The sequence below is a fragment of the Ostrinia nubilalis genome, chromosome 21, assembly GCF_963855985.1.
Source record: "Ostrinia nubilalis chromosome 21, ilOstNubi1.1, whole genome shotgun sequence".
Classification (NCBI taxonomy): Eukaryota; Metazoa; Arthropoda; class Insecta; order Lepidoptera; family Crambidae; genus Ostrinia; species Ostrinia nubilalis.
In genome coordinates this window covers 2,907,879-2,925,828 of record NC_087108.1, presented here as the reverse complement: position 1 = coordinate 2,925,828, position 17,950 = coordinate 2,907,879, and the positions used below count along the sequence as shown (strand labels likewise).

The 17,950-nt window shown below is 35.5% G+C and overlaps 3 protein-coding genes and 1 long non-coding RNA gene across 4 annotated transcripts in view; 1 reads left to right on the top strand and 3 right to left on the bottom strand.

The window, feature by feature from the left end:
• Positions 1-699, bottom strand: part of LOC135082095 (sex-lethal homolog) — a 41,393-nt gene extending 40,694 nt beyond the window's left edge. Inside the window, exon 1 of the mRNA XM_063976854.1 lies at positions 414-699. The gene's annotated coding sequence lies outside the window, so the exon portion shown is untranslated. The remainder of the gene's footprint in view (positions 1-413) is intronic.
• LOC135082122 (ceramide synthase 5-like) overlaps positions 1-17,950 on the bottom strand; it is a 240,778-nt gene that overhangs the window by 162,669 nt on the left and 60,159 nt on the right. The gene's annotated exons all lie outside the window — the stretch shown is intronic.
• Positions 9,171-11,949, bottom strand: LOC135082091 (uncharacterized). Its single transcript, XR_010259338.1, has 4 exons — positions 11,641-11,949; positions 11,301-11,454; positions 9,731-9,926; positions 9,171-9,322 (listed from the first exon to the last, which is right to left on the bottom strand). It is a non-coding gene; the product is annotated as an uncharacterized LOC135082091 (long non-coding RNA).
• The window catches only part of LOC135082430 (RNA-binding protein 12), a 30,348-nt gene continuing 24,458 nt past the window's right edge, over positions 12,061-17,950 (top strand). The window contains exons 1-2 of the mRNA XM_063977225.1: positions 12,061-12,262; positions 13,158-13,319. Coding sequence (XP_063833295.1) covers positions 13,177-13,319 — 143 coding nt within the window. The 5' untranslated portion in view covers positions 12,061-12,262; positions 13,158-13,176. The remainder of the gene's footprint in view (positions 12,263-13,157; positions 13,320-17,950) is intronic.

The window sequence follows — 17,950 nt, the reverse complement described above, 5'->3', positions numbered from 1 at the left end:
AAAATATATTGGTAATAATTACATTTTATATGTGCAATTTGAAATCAGATTTTGCATAAATGTCGTGCTTGACGAAAGGGAAAACATACAAAAACATATTATCTATCAGCATAGTCTTGCAACGCAAAAATAAAGGAGCTACAAAATAATAGTTTGTAAAATTATTAGTAACATTTTGACATTTGGGAATCCATACAAAGCACTTCAATAGCTCTACGAGCTACATTACGTGGATTATTTGTACATAGGTCTCCAAATAACACAACTACTTAAAAATACATACAATTTGCGATATTTTACACTGCTAAAATAAATAAATAACTAGATTCTAGTTCTTGTTAGCGTGCATGCGTGTGTTGTCTTCGCCAAAAATATGTTTCGAATAGCATGGAACTGAGTGTGCGTATACTTACGTTATTGTTCAACTATATTATCAGTACAATGATGCATTTATATAAAATATTATAACACATTTACGTTTGCAAAACGTTTAGACATAAAATTCAACAATCAACATGACATTTTGAATTCCCAAAATTTCCCATCGTTGTTACCCATTTCCCTAAAAAAAAAGTTGACTTGGCATTTCTTTGGTAAAATTACCCTAGAATTAAAAACACAGATTGAAAATTCTACTAATTTCTCACACTATTAAGTTTTATTTGACTATAATCCGAGTAGAATTAAAATTTCCAACATCGCTTAATTTTTTAAGAAACGTTTAATACTTTCATTCTAATGTTAAGCCCACACATTCCCACTTCCCACGCAGCCAGGCAAATAAAGTAAAGCTTAAAAAATAGCACTGACTTTTCCCAATTAAATGTAACAATTAGTTACATTGTACAAATTAGAATTTAGCACAAAAAAAATATTTGATTAAAACAAAATTAATAGGCTAGTTGCCTCATGTCACCATTTATCATAATAACTTTTAATTCAAATATTATTCTGTACAAGGGTCCGAAATATATAAACTTCAATAAATATAAATAAGGGATTGCTGTAAAAATTCAACTGAAACCCGTTAATTTTTTACTTTTTTTTCTCTTGACTGAAAACACCGTCCGCCATGTTTCTACGTCACCAATATTGTAAACAACAAAACGTCAAACACTAGTTTCAGGTTATTCGTGGTCTTTCATATAAACGCCTTGTTTTCACATAAAAATATTGTACAGTTCGCATTTATTGAAAATTATCATGGATCCTGAGTTTGTGAAAGCAGAAAGCACAAATCTGCTCAAAATCGACACATTGATGGTTGCAAAATTGTTTGCTTTAAATCCTGATTTCTGCTCAGCTAAGCTAAGGAATGTTAAGTTAACTAAGTAAGTACAGTTCATTTACAACCTTTTTTTTTAATTTAGACCACATCATTAACTGAAAATAAGGAAATAAGTACTAATAAGTGTATTCTAACCTCTGACCAACTACTTATTGCTAAACTATTATATTATTTTTCAGGTCTGCAGGAGAATCATATTATGGTGATGATGCAATTGGTTATGTTCAACTTAAAAGGGAAAGTAAAATCTACAATGTAAAATGTGTCCTGAACATAAGGTGCACTCTAAGCAGTATCAGTTTCAGCAGTCATTGATGAAGAAGAAGAGATTATGTTGTTTGTCAAGATTGTCCAGCTGCAGCAGGGGGCTGCAAACATGCTGTTGCATTTTTAATGTAGTTGCATCGTCGCAGTGAAGAGACATCTTGCACATCAGTAGAATGCTACTGAAAAAAATCCAATCGTTCAAATGTCGGCAGCACAAAACATCAGGTTCCGGAACCAGATACCAGTGTTATGGAGGAATTTGTAATTGAATGCAAAAACCGAAAAATTAAATCATGTCAGTTTATCAAGCATGTTGGAGATTATGAAGAGGTAAAAAGTTAGTCGGTGCAGAACGCATGATGGTTCTTTGGTTGCAAAGATTTTTGGTGCAAGGTCTGTGTTGACGGCTGCAATGAAACGAGGCCAAAAGACGATTTGTCCTAAACTATTTGAAAGTGTAACTCAATAATAAATCATTTAACTCTTGGTATTAGCTTTATTATTTTTACCCATTTGTAAGTCTAGTATTAAGACAAAAATACTCATTAACTTGTTCTGTTCAAAAACACATTTAATTCACATTGCCTAAGCTCTGAATAGTAAGATATTAACATTTTTTTTTCTTTTCTATCAATCTGTTTCCATATCTAATGTTTACCTAATAGTGTAAATTATTATAAAGAAAGATGTTTGTATCTGAATAAACAGAGAGTATGAGATGAATAAACTTAAATCATGGGAAAACCAGTAGTCTAAAAGAAGAAGCTACCTGACTGACTGACATAATATCAATGCTATCAAACATAAAATATAACCTCTTGCCTTATGTATAAAAGGGTAAGAAACTTGAAATTTTGCACAGCAGTTCCTCTTACAACGTAGTGGGGAGACTAATTTTTGAATACTTACCCCTTTAATAATTTATGAATATACGAGTATAACCCATAAAACAAAGCTATTTTGTACAATAGACTGATATAAAAATAAAATATATCATTTAATTTATTGAATGAGTATTAGTATATATTCAAATTTAGTCTTGTAAATTTGCTATCCTGAAGAAGGTGTGTATGATAATCACTGTCATATTTTTCGTCACTTGAAAAAACTAATCTTCTTGTTGACAATTTACTTCTAAATGTAGATTTCTTGGGAGATGTTGTAGTTGATTGGTGGGACGTAGACTTTATTGGTGAAGATATGACATCTTTCAGAGTTGCACTAAATTGCACCTTCTTACTTCTATAGTGTTTCATTATGGATACTTGAGTGACCTTGTGATCATAATTTGAAACTACTTGGCATGATGCATGTTCTGGCTCAGCTTGCACTGCCTTATCTCTGAAGTGAGGATTACATTGTTCTGCTTGCATTATTTTGTCACAAATCTTATCCTCAACAGAAGAATGGCACAGCATCCTCCTTAGGCAATTCTGAAACGAACAAATTACACGAATAAATCATTTAAATGATGATCAACATGCAATTAAAATTGACTGACTTAGTATATTTTATAACCTCACCTGAACGTTTAAAGTGAAAATTGAAAAAATAATCTGCTGTTAGTTTAGTGTACGTACATTAAAGTGATCTTCACAGAAATACACTGCAGTTCAACTGGACAGAGTTACGGGATCTCTTTTAGCTAGTTGTAACCAGGAGTTCCGCATATTCTCATCACTGGGTACTTTAATCCACAACTTCTCTAGGTTCTTTATTGATGTATTCTGACATTCCCGCACGATACAATAGTGGTAATTACTATATTTATCATGTAATCCTTTCGAAGCCATGGTTTTAAATTCCGATAAAAAGGTTATGTTATTCACGCGTATTGTTTACAAGAATAGTGACGTCACGGCACAGATAATTAATAGACCATCATGGCGGACGGCGTTTATGGCTGTATAGATAAAATATAATTTAAAATTTAAAATATATTAGGATAGGTATAGGTGTACCAGAATCTCATGGCAAATGGGGAAAATAAACTTTGTTGAGTGCAATACTGGGGAAATTGGATTAAACGATCTTGATACTGTTTAATTTTTTATTTATGACTAATATTAATGAACATGAAGTACGTACGAATGCCTACCTATACATTTTAGATTGTGTATGAAGAATGTTGTTATACATCGGGTTTTTAACATATAAACATGTCTTAAAAAATAAGTAAACCGTATGTTACAGTAAATAATTTTATTATGTATCATACTTATAACTTATCACTTCATTCAGAACTAGACGTTTTCTAGGAACTCCACTTGCAATTCTTGATTCTTCTTCAATAGATGGTCAAGTTAAAGAGGTATTTATACAGAGTGGAATTTTGTAATGCCACCTGGAGGGAAAGTACTCTTAATACTGTATAGAAAATTCCTTTATTTTCGAAAAAAAAGAGAGCTGCATTAAAAGATTTTCGAATTTTTTTCGAAAATTCACTACTCATACAATTTTCTGTAACATTATTAAAATATCAAAACATTTCACTCCAACTTACTGTCAACTCAACGACGCGCTTTAAAATCAAAGATTGACTTTGAATTATGGGTTATTTTACAATACACATTGAAAACAATATGATTTGCTTGAGGTTTTTCGACTTTTTCACAAAAATAACAAATAGGCATGAAGAGATTACAAAATTTCTGCAGTGGCTGACAGATCTCTTGATTTACTTTGACAGGTGACTATAAAGCCATAGACAATTGCCATATGAAAAACACACTTTTCCAATATTTTTATTTGCCATGAGATTCTGGTACACCTAGAGATGTGCCGCTGAGAAAGTTCTCGTTCCCGGCAATATTCCCAGTGAGAATATTCTCGAGAACTGAGAACGCTCCCGGGAATATTCTCAGTGTTCTCGACAGAATGCATTTAGTTTTAATTTTAATTTTGTTGTTTATATGCGATATTATTTGTAATGTTTCGATGTTTTATTAACTGGGCGTTAAGACTAGTCGTTATAAACAAGGCATGAAACGTGTGAGTGAGATATTCCTGTCTTGCTCACTCTTTTCGTGGCGAACGCGTACCGCGGCTTTAGGACTCGGCTACGGTATTTGAACATCAGTGTGCCTCTGAGTTTTAAGGCCCTTGCCACCCTGGCGGATTGCAAGCGGATTCAAAGTGGATTTAATGCGGAGTGGCGACGCGACGGAGAAGCCGCGTGAAAATATCGTAAAGCTTCCCAAAGGCTGCCCAGCCGAGCTGGATTCGATGATTGACTTTTTTTTCGAAGTTGGACCTACCTAACTGGACTGTTTGTCCCAGGTATACATTATTGTCAACAACCTCGAGTGTAGAGTCTCCAACTTATAGAGGAGTGGGTGCAACACGGTCTTTAGACATGATTTTTAAATCTTGTCCATGTTCATTTTGAGACCCACTTGTTGAGAGACTCTGTTGAGGCCATCAAGCATTGTGCCTAGATCTTCCACGATCTCAGCCATGACTATGGTATCGTCTGATGTCTGGGTGATGTACTCGCCGTTGATATTTATGCTGAATCCGCTCCAGCCCAGAAGCTTGAAAACATCTTCCAGGGCGGTGGTGATGACGTCTCCCTGTCTCACCCCTCGCTGCAACTGGATTGGTTTCGGGTCCTGATCTTAAAACGGACTGTCACTGTGGCGTGTTTGTACAAGCCTTTCAACTCTTTAATGTATCAATAGTCAATTTGGCACAGTTGAAGAGACTGACGCACTGCCCATGTTTCAAACGAATCGAAGGCTTTCTCAAAGTTCACAAACGCAAAGTGGCTGATTATACTCCTTGATCTTCCGTATAATCTGCCGTTGCGTATATTATTATGGTATATGGTAGTTACTAAAGCCTTTTCGGAAACTGGATTGTTCGGGGGGCTGAAAGTTGTCGAGCCTGCTAGCGTGACAATTCGTAATGACTATCGAAAACAGCTTGTAGACATGGCTCAGAAGCGAAATTTTTATTTTTTTCCTTTTTTGTGTCAAATAAAGTTTTTCTTATTCTTATTCTTAAATGGGTCTATAATTCTTCAACAAGGTTTTGTCACCTTTTTTGAAGAGGAGTATTACCATTCTTCTAAGTGTCGGATCAATCTAGCTAGCACTTATTTTCTATAAAAATGTGTCAAATGATCCGTCAGACAGGTTTCCACTTATCCAGAAGTGGCGAAATAGGCCCTTACTAAGCGATTGATATGCCCTTAATGTCAAATAAGAATAGTTTAAAAAACTAATAACACGCTTTTAATTACTAACAGCACTAAAAAGCCAAAAATCATCAGGACCCTGGACATCATCTAGCATTAAAGTGCTCGAAAAGACAAATCCAACGAACTCAAACTCGATGAGTTTCCGCCGTTTCGTTTAAGAGTTCCTATGGCTACCCCCTGACTCCATCATTAGGACCCTGAACATTATCTAGCACTTAAAGATCTCGAAAAGACATCCAATGAACCCAAACTCGATGTGATTCCGCCGTTTCGTTTAGGAGTTCTTTTGGCCACCTTCCAGTCCCATCATCAGACCAGCTGGTACCACAATATTGTATTGTCATTTCTAATCTACATATAATTGCCAAGTTTCATGATGATACAATACTTAGAAGTGCGTGTAATTCAGATTCTAAGATTCCATTACACAGTTAGTTACATACACGACGACCTAATAAGAGCGTGTTAAAAACGAAAAAATGGACAGTTACATTATTTAATTACGTGTAAAAAGAAATTTCTGTCATCTTACATATCATTAAAACGACATTTCACGACGAAAAAAATAAAATATAATAAAGGTGCAGTTGCCAAGAATATTGCCGAGAAAGTTCCCGAGAATATTCTCGGGAACACTGAGAATATAGCCTTTCACTGTAAATAGAGTGTATTGTTTAATATACACTTATTTGTTGACTTAATTTAATACTATTTTACTTAAGAAAGTTTGTTTATTTCCATTTGATAAACATGATTCTCAACCTTTCTCACTTAGGAGAACGCTCCCGGGAACGCTCCCGAGAATATTCTCAGTTGAGAGAGCGTTCTCGGGAACGGCACATCAATAGGTACACCTATACTTCAAAAAAAATTCATATTTTTTTTATGGTGTAATATAATCGTAATGAACCGTTTTATCAAATAATAAAAATAGTGGCAACTAGCCTATTATAGGTGTACCAGAATCTCATGGCAAACAAAAATATTGGAAAAGTGTGTTTTTCATATGGCAATTGTCTATGGTTTAATTGTCACCTGACTTTTTGGCGGGCTTTTGAACGCACTAGGCGCGATTTTTGAAGCCAATTTTGTATTTTTCTCTTTCTGTGTTATAGTTATCTATCTATTGGAAGTAGTTAAGTCAACTTAAAACTCGACTATGCCGGACGGGGACGGTAAGGACCCGCCCAGGGGCAAGGAAAAAAGGAAGGCACCAAATAGAGATCACACCTATACGAGTGCAGATGAAGATTTCTACAAACCGTACGTAAAACCAGGGTATAGAAGGCTTTTCGCGGAGAACACGGTGAGTGGCGAGTTTTCTGTATTTGTGGAAAGCACGAAAGAGAATGAGAAGATCGGGAACAACAATCCCATCCTGACTACCAACCTTTTCAAAAATGAAATCAAGGGCATTACCAATCTTAAAAGAATTAACGCCAATAAAATATGTGTCACATTTTCCCAGTCTAGTAATGCCAATAACTTCCTGAAAAACGATCCCTTCCTAACCAAACACCAACTCAAGGCATACATCCCAGCCACAGCAGTAGAAACAGTCGGCGTGCTTCGCTTTGTACCCACTAGTATCAGCAATGAGGAACTTTTTAAGAAACTCTCGTCATCTTACGAGATCATAGGTGTGCGTAGGTTCACCAAAAAAGACAACGGCGACATAAAGCCCTTTCAATCTGTGTCTATCACATTTTTATCAACCGTGTTACCCGAACATGTGTATCTAGACCTTTTCAGGTTCAGAGTATTCCCATACAACGCTCCATTGTTGCAATGCTTTAAGTGTTTCAAATTCAACCATGGTGCTAAAATTTGTAAATCTGTGCAAAAATGCTCAATATGTTCTGAAGAACATCATTTTTCTGAATGTACTTCGAATAAAATAGCCAAATGCATAAACTGTCAAGGAGCTCATCTTGCGATTTCACGGGACTGTCCTGTCAAAAAACAAAAAATGGAAGATAAAAAAAATAAATTAACTTACGCTAATATGGTCTCCAGCAGTGCTGCGGCTACTAAGAGTATCCCAGTTATCAAAAATTACATAAGCGAGTTTCCTCTATTGGCTGCTCCTAAAACTAACTTAAAATCTATTGCATCAAGGAAGCCACAAGCTAGCTCTGTTTCAACAGCGACCTCTTCCACTTCAACTAACTCGATGGAAGTTAAAGAAAAAGAACCACTTACCAATGAACAATTAATAGATGAAATATTAAACAATGATTTTATTCGCAAGGGCCTTGTAGGCGCCCTTGTCGCTATTGGCAATGAAACGAGGGCAGTTAATAGTTCTATTATACAGGAAATTCTTATAAAAAGTTTCAAAGGGCTTTAAATGGATAAAAGTTTTATAAGAATCTCTCAATTTAACGTCGAAGGTGTTATTAACAAAAAGCCATTACTTATAAAATTTTTGATTGATAATGATATTGATATATGTTTGTTAAACGAAACATGGTTGAAAGAAAACAGTTCTTTTCGTATTCATAATTACAATCTAGTTAGTAAAATAGGTAAAGAAAAAGAAGGCCGGGGTGGAGTCGCCATCCTAGTCAAAGACACTTTGAAATATTCAGTAATAGAGCTTCCCTTTTATGATTTTCTACAACCTGTAGCTATTAATCTGCGAACTGGCATAGGTAATTTAAGTATTCTATGTATATATTGTCCACCACCTAAAGAAAATAGATCAAGATTCAATGGTAGCAAACTGAAACACATTATTAACTTACTACCTAAGCCACTTTTGCTATCAGGTGATATTAATGCTCACCACATCGCATTCGGCTGTGCTACTAGTAACGGTCGAGGTAATGAAGTTTACAATATATTTGACGAGAGCGACCTCTGTATCCTCAACTCAGGGGCGCCAACCACTGTTGGTAGATCTGTTCATAATCCTTCGGCTATTGATGTAACATGTGTCAGCCCTTCAGTAGCTCCATTATGTGATTGGAAAGTCTATGATGATCCAATGGGAAGTTATCACTATCCCACTGTAACAGATATTCAGACTTCTGTTGATAAATATCAGATAGGTGAACCAGTACACAAATTTATTTACAATAAAGCTGATTGGTTTAAATTTCATACTGAAACAGAAAACATGGTAGTTAATATTAATTTAGATAATACAGATCCATTAATAATTTATGACGATTTTTATAATAATTTAATTAGTATTAGAGACAAATGCGTACCTAAAGTAGTCAAAACCTCTCCCAATATAATGAAAAAGCCTGTACCTTGGTGGGATGATGAGTGTAATAGTGCAGTTAAAAAGAGTAAAGATGCTTTAAATTTTTATAGACGTAATCCAAGCATTGACAACTACATTGCATATAAAAAATTGGATGCTGCTAAAAAACTAACTCTTAAGGAAAAAAAGAAAACTGGATGGAAATCTTTATGTGAATCTTTTAATAGATATACTCCTGTTAGTACAGTATGGAACTATATGAAGAGGTTTAAGCGTGTTTCAATTCCCAAACTGCCGAAGAATGATGAATGGATTCCCTCTTTTTTTGAGAAATATTCTCCTCTATCTCCTCCTGAAAAACAAGTAAATAATTCATTATTGCAAACATATTTCTCTCAAATTGGTGATGAAAAAGCAGCTTTTTTGTCTCAACATTTTTCTTGGGAAGAGTTTATGACTGCTCTGCAGTCTCGTAGGAACACTACTCCTGGTTTAGACAATATTCCTTATGAAGTTATTCGTCGCCTACATATTAATGCCAAAAAACTTTTACTCTACATTTTTAATTTACTATGGCAAACACAGGTCATACCAGACTCATGGAAGACTCAATGTGTCATTCCTATACTTAAACCAGATAAGCCTCCTGATGACTGTAACTCTTATCGACCAATTTCTCTGTCCTCATGTATAGGTAAAGTATTTGAGTGCATGTTAAAGACAAGATTAGATTATTATGTCGAATCAAATAATATCTTACCAAATGAACAATTCGGATTTAGGAAAGGCCGAAGTGCAGCAGAAAGTTTTACAGCATTGGTCTCAGATGTTAGGAATTCTCTAGACGGTCACTCTGCAACAGCTTGTGTCTTCCTTGATGTACAGGGCGCGTTCGATAACGTGGTCCCCTCAATCTTAATAGCCATCTTATGTGATATTGGAGTACCCGGGGTAGTCTGCAAATGGATTTTCAATTTTTTGTACAAAAGAATAATGTATATAAAATTTAATAATATTATTCATGGACCCGGATATGTATATAAAGGCACAATGCAGGGTGCTACGATTTCGCCATTATTGTACAATTTATACACCAGTCAAATTAATAAGTATTTACCACAAAGGGATATAAAATTTTTACAATTTGCTGATGATTTATTAATTTATACTGTAAATAAGAATGTAAACACTGCTGTGCATAATCTAAACCTAGCTTTAGTTGAAATTCATAATTTTTACTCTGGTAAATTAAAACTTGATATTAGTCCCAATAAGAGCGGCGCTATGCTATTCTCGAAAAAGTATAATGACTGTAATTCTACTATTTATTACAATAATAATCCTCTTCCATGGATTCAGGAAAAAAAGTTTTTAGGAGTGTGTCTAGATAAAAAACTCACATTTGAAAGTCATATCAAGCTTCTAATTCGCAACTCTTCTAAGGCTTTAAACATATTGCGTTCACTAGCTGGTGTAAGTTGGGGCTCTGATCCCAAGATTTTATCAATGTTATACAAGAGTTTAGTACGTAGTCATTTCGACTATAGTACTTTGGCATATATGAACTGTAGCCCAACCCTACTAAAAAAATTAGATGTTATTCAGAATAAAGCACTTAGAATAATAACAGGAGCTATGTGTTCAACTCCTATCATTGCTATGCAATGTGAAACATGCATTCCACCTTTAGTACTGAGACGTATTCAACTAGCAGCAAATTTTTGCCTTAAACTAATAACTTCAACCAACAAACCAGTACTAGATAGAATCATGCCTCCCTTATCATCCCAAATGTGCTCTACTCCTCCTCCTCCAATTACAGGTAATGAGTTAATATCTGGACGCACTCCAGCCTTACTAAGAATTGCATTGTATATTGAGTCTCTCACTGTAAATATGTATAAAGATAAGCCATGGCCCATGTATAAAGTTAATTATGAAGATCTTGTTGTAAAAAATTTCACTATCTTAAGAGAAAAGATCTCCAATCAAATTGATCTTAATAAATTTCTAAATAAGTCTTATTATAAAGTGTACACAGATGGTTCAAAGAAAGAGAATAGTGTAACCTCTGCATTTTATGATCCACAACTTAAACTTACTCAAAGTCATAAAATTGAAAGCCACTGTAGTATCTTTACTGCAGAAAGTTATGCTATCCTCTTAGCACTTAAACATATCTGTACATGTAATCCACCATCTGACAATATTATTATTCTAACTGACTCTAAAAGTGTATTACTAGCTCTGGAAAATAACTCTTGTAAATATAATTTGAATTATATAATTTATGATATTAAGAAATTAATTAATGACATATATAGACTTACTGGTAAGACACTGCTCTTCCTTTGGGTACCATCGCACCGTGGCATCAGGGGGAATGAAATTGTTGATCTGGCTGCAAGGAATGGCTTTGATGTTGATCATTCTACGTTGTTGAAGTTACCTCACACTGACTATCAAGCCGCAATCAGTCAAGACCTGAAAAAGATATGGCATGAGTACTGGACAATTACTAGTATGGAAAAGGGAAAATGGTATGCTAAGATCCAAGGAAGCCCGCCCGCCAAACCTTGGTACCATCGGAGGAATGAGAATATAGATAACAGGAAGTTTATAACCATCATAAATAGGCTGAGATTTGGCCATTGCCACGCTCCCACTCACCTGAAGAGGCTCAACTTGATTCCGAGCCCTGAATGTACATATTGCAATGAAGAGCTTGCTGATTTGGAACACATAATCTTGAAATGTAGAAGTTTTGGAGTTCAGAGACTGGTCATGATCGATGACCTTCAAGCTATTTGTGAACGTGTACCAGAGTCGTTGGACGAGCTCCTGAAGGATCCGAAACTTTTCAAACCCTTATATACTTTCGTGGTTTCAACTCTGGGAACTATTTGAGAAGAGAAAATCAGTGAATCAGTTGGAATCATCAGTGCAGTGAACTCAGTGAAGTGAAGTGTCAAACACAGATGTGATGTCTTAAATTCAAACAAAAGTTCAACGGACTTCAAAGACTGGCTTAAAAGGGCTTGCACCCAGAGCCGTGAAAAACTATATTAAAAAAAAAAAAAAAAATATGCGCATTGCGCGCCGTCCGCCATTTTATTTTAATGCTTCCGTTTCACTTTGTCACGGCTGGGTGCTTCTTGTATGAATTTTGATTTTATATTGATATTTCTACGTACTTTAGGTGGTTAAACTATCGATTGTGATCTAATTGTGATTTAAAATGTTTTTGTTTTGGTAAACTTGCGATCCAGGCCGGCGTTTTTGGGTATTGTAGGTAAGTTGTGTGTAAAAAATCAGGGGCGTAATTTACTGCATCACGTAGTGTTTTACGCGTTACCAATATAGCTTTTGATGTACTGTAATGGGATTTTGATGTACAAATTACATCCTGGGTACTCGTCAAGTTGAATTAGTTTCATAGGTCTTCACTTTCGGAAGTTGAATGTGAGCGTGGTATTTATGTGATGTGACGTAGTAACTGTAAGGCCACCTCTTCTAACTCTACCTAGTTACCTACGTGATTTTTACACGTAAAAGAAACCTAAAACTAGTCCAATGTTATTTGGTAACCATCGACTAACATTCAGTTTGTTGCGTGTAATTTTTCGTGAATACTTTCATAACACGCCGTTAGGTTATATGTATAATATTGCGATAACAGCACCACATAGCTGTTAGTAGCAATAATATTTTATGTCCCAGACTATGTATAGTCGACAACACATCAGACTAGTCATTGTTGTTGCAAAATAACTCCTATTGCAACTGCTATAAAAATGCCACACTAACTGTCAGCGTATGTGCGATCGCCCATACATTACATTGCTAATAAAAACACTAACCAAATTACCTACATGTCAATGAAATGTAGTAAGAGATCCAAAATGTACTCTTTTTAGTTATGTACTTGCTTCAAAATTATGATAGTCCTTTCTAAAATAAATTCTATGTAAGAAAAAGAACTGTCCCATGACTCATCTATTAATGACTTTCATTTACCCTAATTAAGTAATTACACCAATTTGTAATGATCAATCAAAGCACTTTTAATGACTATTACTATCAGTTTAACTTTTATTTTGTAGTGACAAACTTGTGTAAAGATTGTATTTAACCTGCGAGACATTATAACCAACAAACAAATAGACGCACCTTTCCCTTGTTCGTAGGTAACAGACAAGATTCACCATGAGTGTCATCATAAGACTACAGAACCTCCCGTGGTCTGCGAATGCCCTGGATATTAGGAATTACTTTCGGGGCCTCTCGATACCAGAGGGGGGTGTGCACATCGTAGGAGGCGAGCTCGGAGATGCGTTCATTGCGTTCAGGTAGATATACTCATCACAAATACTCGTGGCGCTGTGTATATTTCCCAAGAACACATTTCTTGGGAAATATCACAGTAACTGTTACTTGATCTCACATTTGATTATAGTTTAAGTAGAATTAAGAATTAATTTTTTACTAGTATTTTTCAATAAATGGACCAAATCACAGACTGTGTTTATACCCAAAGAAACACAACTCCTATAAAAAGAAACAAATGACAAGTTAACAAAGTATCATCACAACGATGAAAAGTTTACAATACATTACTAATTCGTGCCTAAAACTACTTTGGTATATAATCCAAAGTACTTTTATGTATTTACTTGTAATGTATTGTCAATTATGCCGTTGAAAATGATTTTGATCATCTGTAACTGAAGACTAGTTACAAACTGACCCTGAAAAATGGTTAAATTCCATAAAATAGGTACTTCTCCATGTAAATTCCTAAGAAACGACGATGGAACATAGTTCTTCATTGTAGCATGTGGATAATGATCGTCGGAGCTGGTTAGTAGTCTTTAAAACCCTGATAGGTACAGCACACAGGAGCGATCCAGGGAATGGAGTAATATTGGTAAGTATTTAACAAAACATTCTTCTACTGTATGCTAAGACTATATTTTTATTTGTACTGGCTTATTTTATTAGGTTTTGTATTGCGAAGCCCAAGACCGTATTTAGTGCGGTGGGCTGTTCATTATCTCGGATTTTTCTTTTTACGAAAACTTAACTGACCCAGACAACATTGCTTTGCGTCTAGGGGTCTGAAATATAGTTTAAGTATACCCATTTTCAGACCTACTAAATATAGGTACACACAAAATTTCGTGACAGTTAGTCAAGGCGTTTCAAACTAGTTTTGTTATTGAATTCTTTCAGATATTCATGACACCTTAATTTATGATTGGTTATGAATAACATCTATTACTGGCTCATATACCTAATAATTTTTTTTAAACAGATTTCTTCATTTTGGTATCAGACAGATTTTTAATTTATGGTTTAATGCTCTGAGAATTAGGGGACCAATTTGAGAATTCCCTAAAGATATTTATTTTCTGGATAGTTATCGCGGTTTCTTTGTAATAACTAGAAAACATGTTGGCCTAATTTTTTATTTTTGATATCCACCACTGAGGGATAAAAAACTAAATTTTCACAGTTTCCACCATTGGGGGCCGATGGGAAGATTTTAGTAGCATAGTCCCCCACTGGCGGATATTGCAACTTTTTTCCCAATGTCCTCCAGTGGATAGTGGGAATAAGCCATAATCTCATGTACTTTCGTCACGTATCTGTAAATGTATGGCAAATATAAAAAAAAAGAATCGCCGTGTGGTTCCTCAGCATAAAATATTTCTACAATCAGCTGCATCAAATAGCATCTACCTGCTACATTCAGACAATGTAAAAATACACAAAAAATAGCAAAAAAAAAACAAGATACATATCTACGCTAAATCCCGGTGTAATACCTCTGTACACACACAATTAATTTAAACATAAGTATGACAGTTTTTTAGACTACCTAATAAAAGCAAAGTTTGACCATCTAAAATTTAAGGACATACCGCCTCCTAAGTAAGGACTCTTTCGCGAAATTATTTGTAACTGCTGCATATTAGTTGGCCTTGGCGTCAATAGAAAAAAAAAGTATTAAGTCAAGGAGAAGAAATACGCTAAAAATTGAATACTGTTGAGCTCGACCACCACCTCGTAGTATAAGTAGGTATTTATTTATTTACGTTTCACTTCAAAATAATAACTCAATATTTAGATTATGTATTGTATTTTATTTATATTTATGTATTTTACTTCAAATATGATTGTATGATATGATGCTGATATTTGGTGAGATGATAGGTATAGTATGTATGATAATGATGACCTGAAGGATGCTACCAACCACTTTCGTTCCGTCTCCTGCCGAACCAGTCTCTTTTCAGTACATTGTGGCGTATCTTAACTCTATTTAACATTTATAAAAAAGCTCGGATCTGTGGCGCTTAAAAAATTAAAATGGAAAAACCTATAAGACTAACTCAAAGGTTAATAGGAAGTTTTGGATTCTCACGTGAGATTACTCTCGTTCGTAACAATCTATTCTATCGTGTTTAAGATTTGTAATACTGGCTTAAATGTTCCTTAAGGTTTGATAAAATAGGGACTGTTCTATTCCGAAAGGGAAAAATAGATAGCCATATTAATTATCGAATACGCATTTGTTCTTAGCCTGAACTTTGAAGTATCGACCAAACTTGCTACTCGCCTTCCGAAAAAATCGGATCGATCAAATCTATATTAGCTCAGAAATCGTCGACACAAATCTGCTTGTAGACAGCGCTTTCTATAACTTACCCGTGATGTCTTGATGGAGACCTTTGCTTTCATAATCTTAGGCTTTAACAGAGCCGATATTTATTTATCAGCTAACTACGAATTAATATCTGATATGAATGACCTCCGGTGAAGACGTGTCAATCGAACATGGTGATCACAACAGTAATAGATTTGGAAGTCTACGTATGCAGCTGTTCTGCTCTAACTTCGAATTCTTCTTATGCTGTTTTGAATATAACTGCGACCGAATGCCCAGCGCAGTGAAAACTTCGAAAATCGCCTTTATTAGTCCCGCCCGCCCGTGCCGCATAATCAGCAGCTTCGCCTCATTTCTTCGCTTCTAAGTATCGTAGTTCGTAATAAGGAGTGCTGATGCTGATTTAGGTGAAAGTGCTACTTGCTGGCGTGGCGTCGTGCTGGCCGTTAACTGGGAGACTCCTACATCACCAACCAGCCAGAAAGAGCACTTAACTTTCGTGCGAATAAAATAAAACTACGCTAAAGCTCGCTCGATAGACGGATTCCTCTATTTACATGCAGCGAACCTAGATCACTGAGACTCCGGACCGTGTGGCTCAGGCCTTCCAACACCAGCGCGTACCGGGACTCGTGAGTAATGAACAAAGGTCTAGGTTATAGCTATAGATTTATCCTATACCACCCGTTGCTACCTACGAAAAAGTTATGACGCGTGTTGCGCTCTCTCTAGTGTATGCTAGTTTTCATAGCTCTTATGTCTTCTTTGGTACACATGGAACACGTACACATACGATACGGTCGTTAAATTTTAGAATATCATTCGTGTTGTTTCGTATTTAAGTTTCTCCATTCTTGTTTCTTGTTACTGCAGCAAATCGGGGATCAGAAGTGGCTATATAAATTCGATTTATTGATAGACTTGGACTTATTTTGATATAACAGACAGGAAACACCTTTATACGAGAAAATAAAGTGAAAACTCTAATAATTCTAGATTATTGAAGTCGCACGGATCAAAAAAATCTAAAATGACTGGAACAGAGATTTTAATTCTTCTAAAAAATATTGTAGAAGATAAGCGGAATGTAATCATTTAGATGGTGGGACGGACCGGTGAAGCTGACTACGCTGACTTCTTCGCTGATGTAAATTTCTTTTTCTTCATAACGAATATGAAAAAAATTAGGAATGAAACTACTTTCCTTCTTAGGATGCGGCTTTCATCACCGTCGCCTGTCATCGATGCTAATTAAGCAATGCTCTAATCGTTGCCATACAAGTTCCTCTTTCCAGGACCTTAATTTATGAACCAATACTACACGAGGCTCTTCACCGATAATGACTGTCGTTAGTATTAATGAAGTACGTCAATCAAGGCCTTTTGCTCACATTCTTGGAAAATGTGTTATTATTATACGTTACTATAACTCGATCTTCACTTTTCTGACTGTCTAGGATCTATTCGATCGTTGGTTTCAGCCAAATGACGTCCTCTGCTGGATAAGGGTCTTCCCCAAGGATTTCCAGAACGACCGGTCCTGCACTGCCCGCATCCAGGTACTTCTCTCGACCTTCACCATATCGACCTAAAATCTGCACTTCTGAAGTTACCTATTAGAACATTTACAACAGGAATATCACTAAAAATCTAACACAGACTTCATTTTTAAAAATAACGGTTGTATAAGACCAAATTCATATTTCTGAAGTAGGTTACGACTTGGACATACTAAGGACTACCTGCACAGTATCGGTTGGGTTAGGTACCATTTCATATGTAGGTATGGTATGGTTGGTTTTATGCTACATGGCGAATTATTCCACATTTCCCCATTGAAGATTCTGTCTTTTCCCGTCGTCCCCTAGCGGTGGATATCGGGATAAAAGTTGCTGTATCCGCCAGTTGGGGGGAAACGCTACTGAAATTTTCCCATTGGCTAGACTAGTGGTCTCAGCCTCAAAAAGTAGCGTTGTCTCCTCCACTGTTCGATTTGTTTAAGATCTTCAATGGGGGAAGAATATCCATAACAGTTGACTATTTCTAACTGAATAAATCTATTAGGTTATACAAATTTCTGTAATTCTGTCTAGTTACCTACATTCTAGCTAGACAATACTATAATATTTGGTAGCACCAGTTTCTTTACATTATATTAAAGGAATTGAAACTGTCAGCTGTGGAGGAGGAGAATAGTGTATTTCTTCTGCACTTAACAAAAACCAGATAAAAATAATTCTAAATATATTATCAATTTGACCGTGTGAACTTCATGATTTGATTATTAGAGTTGATACTGAAGTCTTGTGC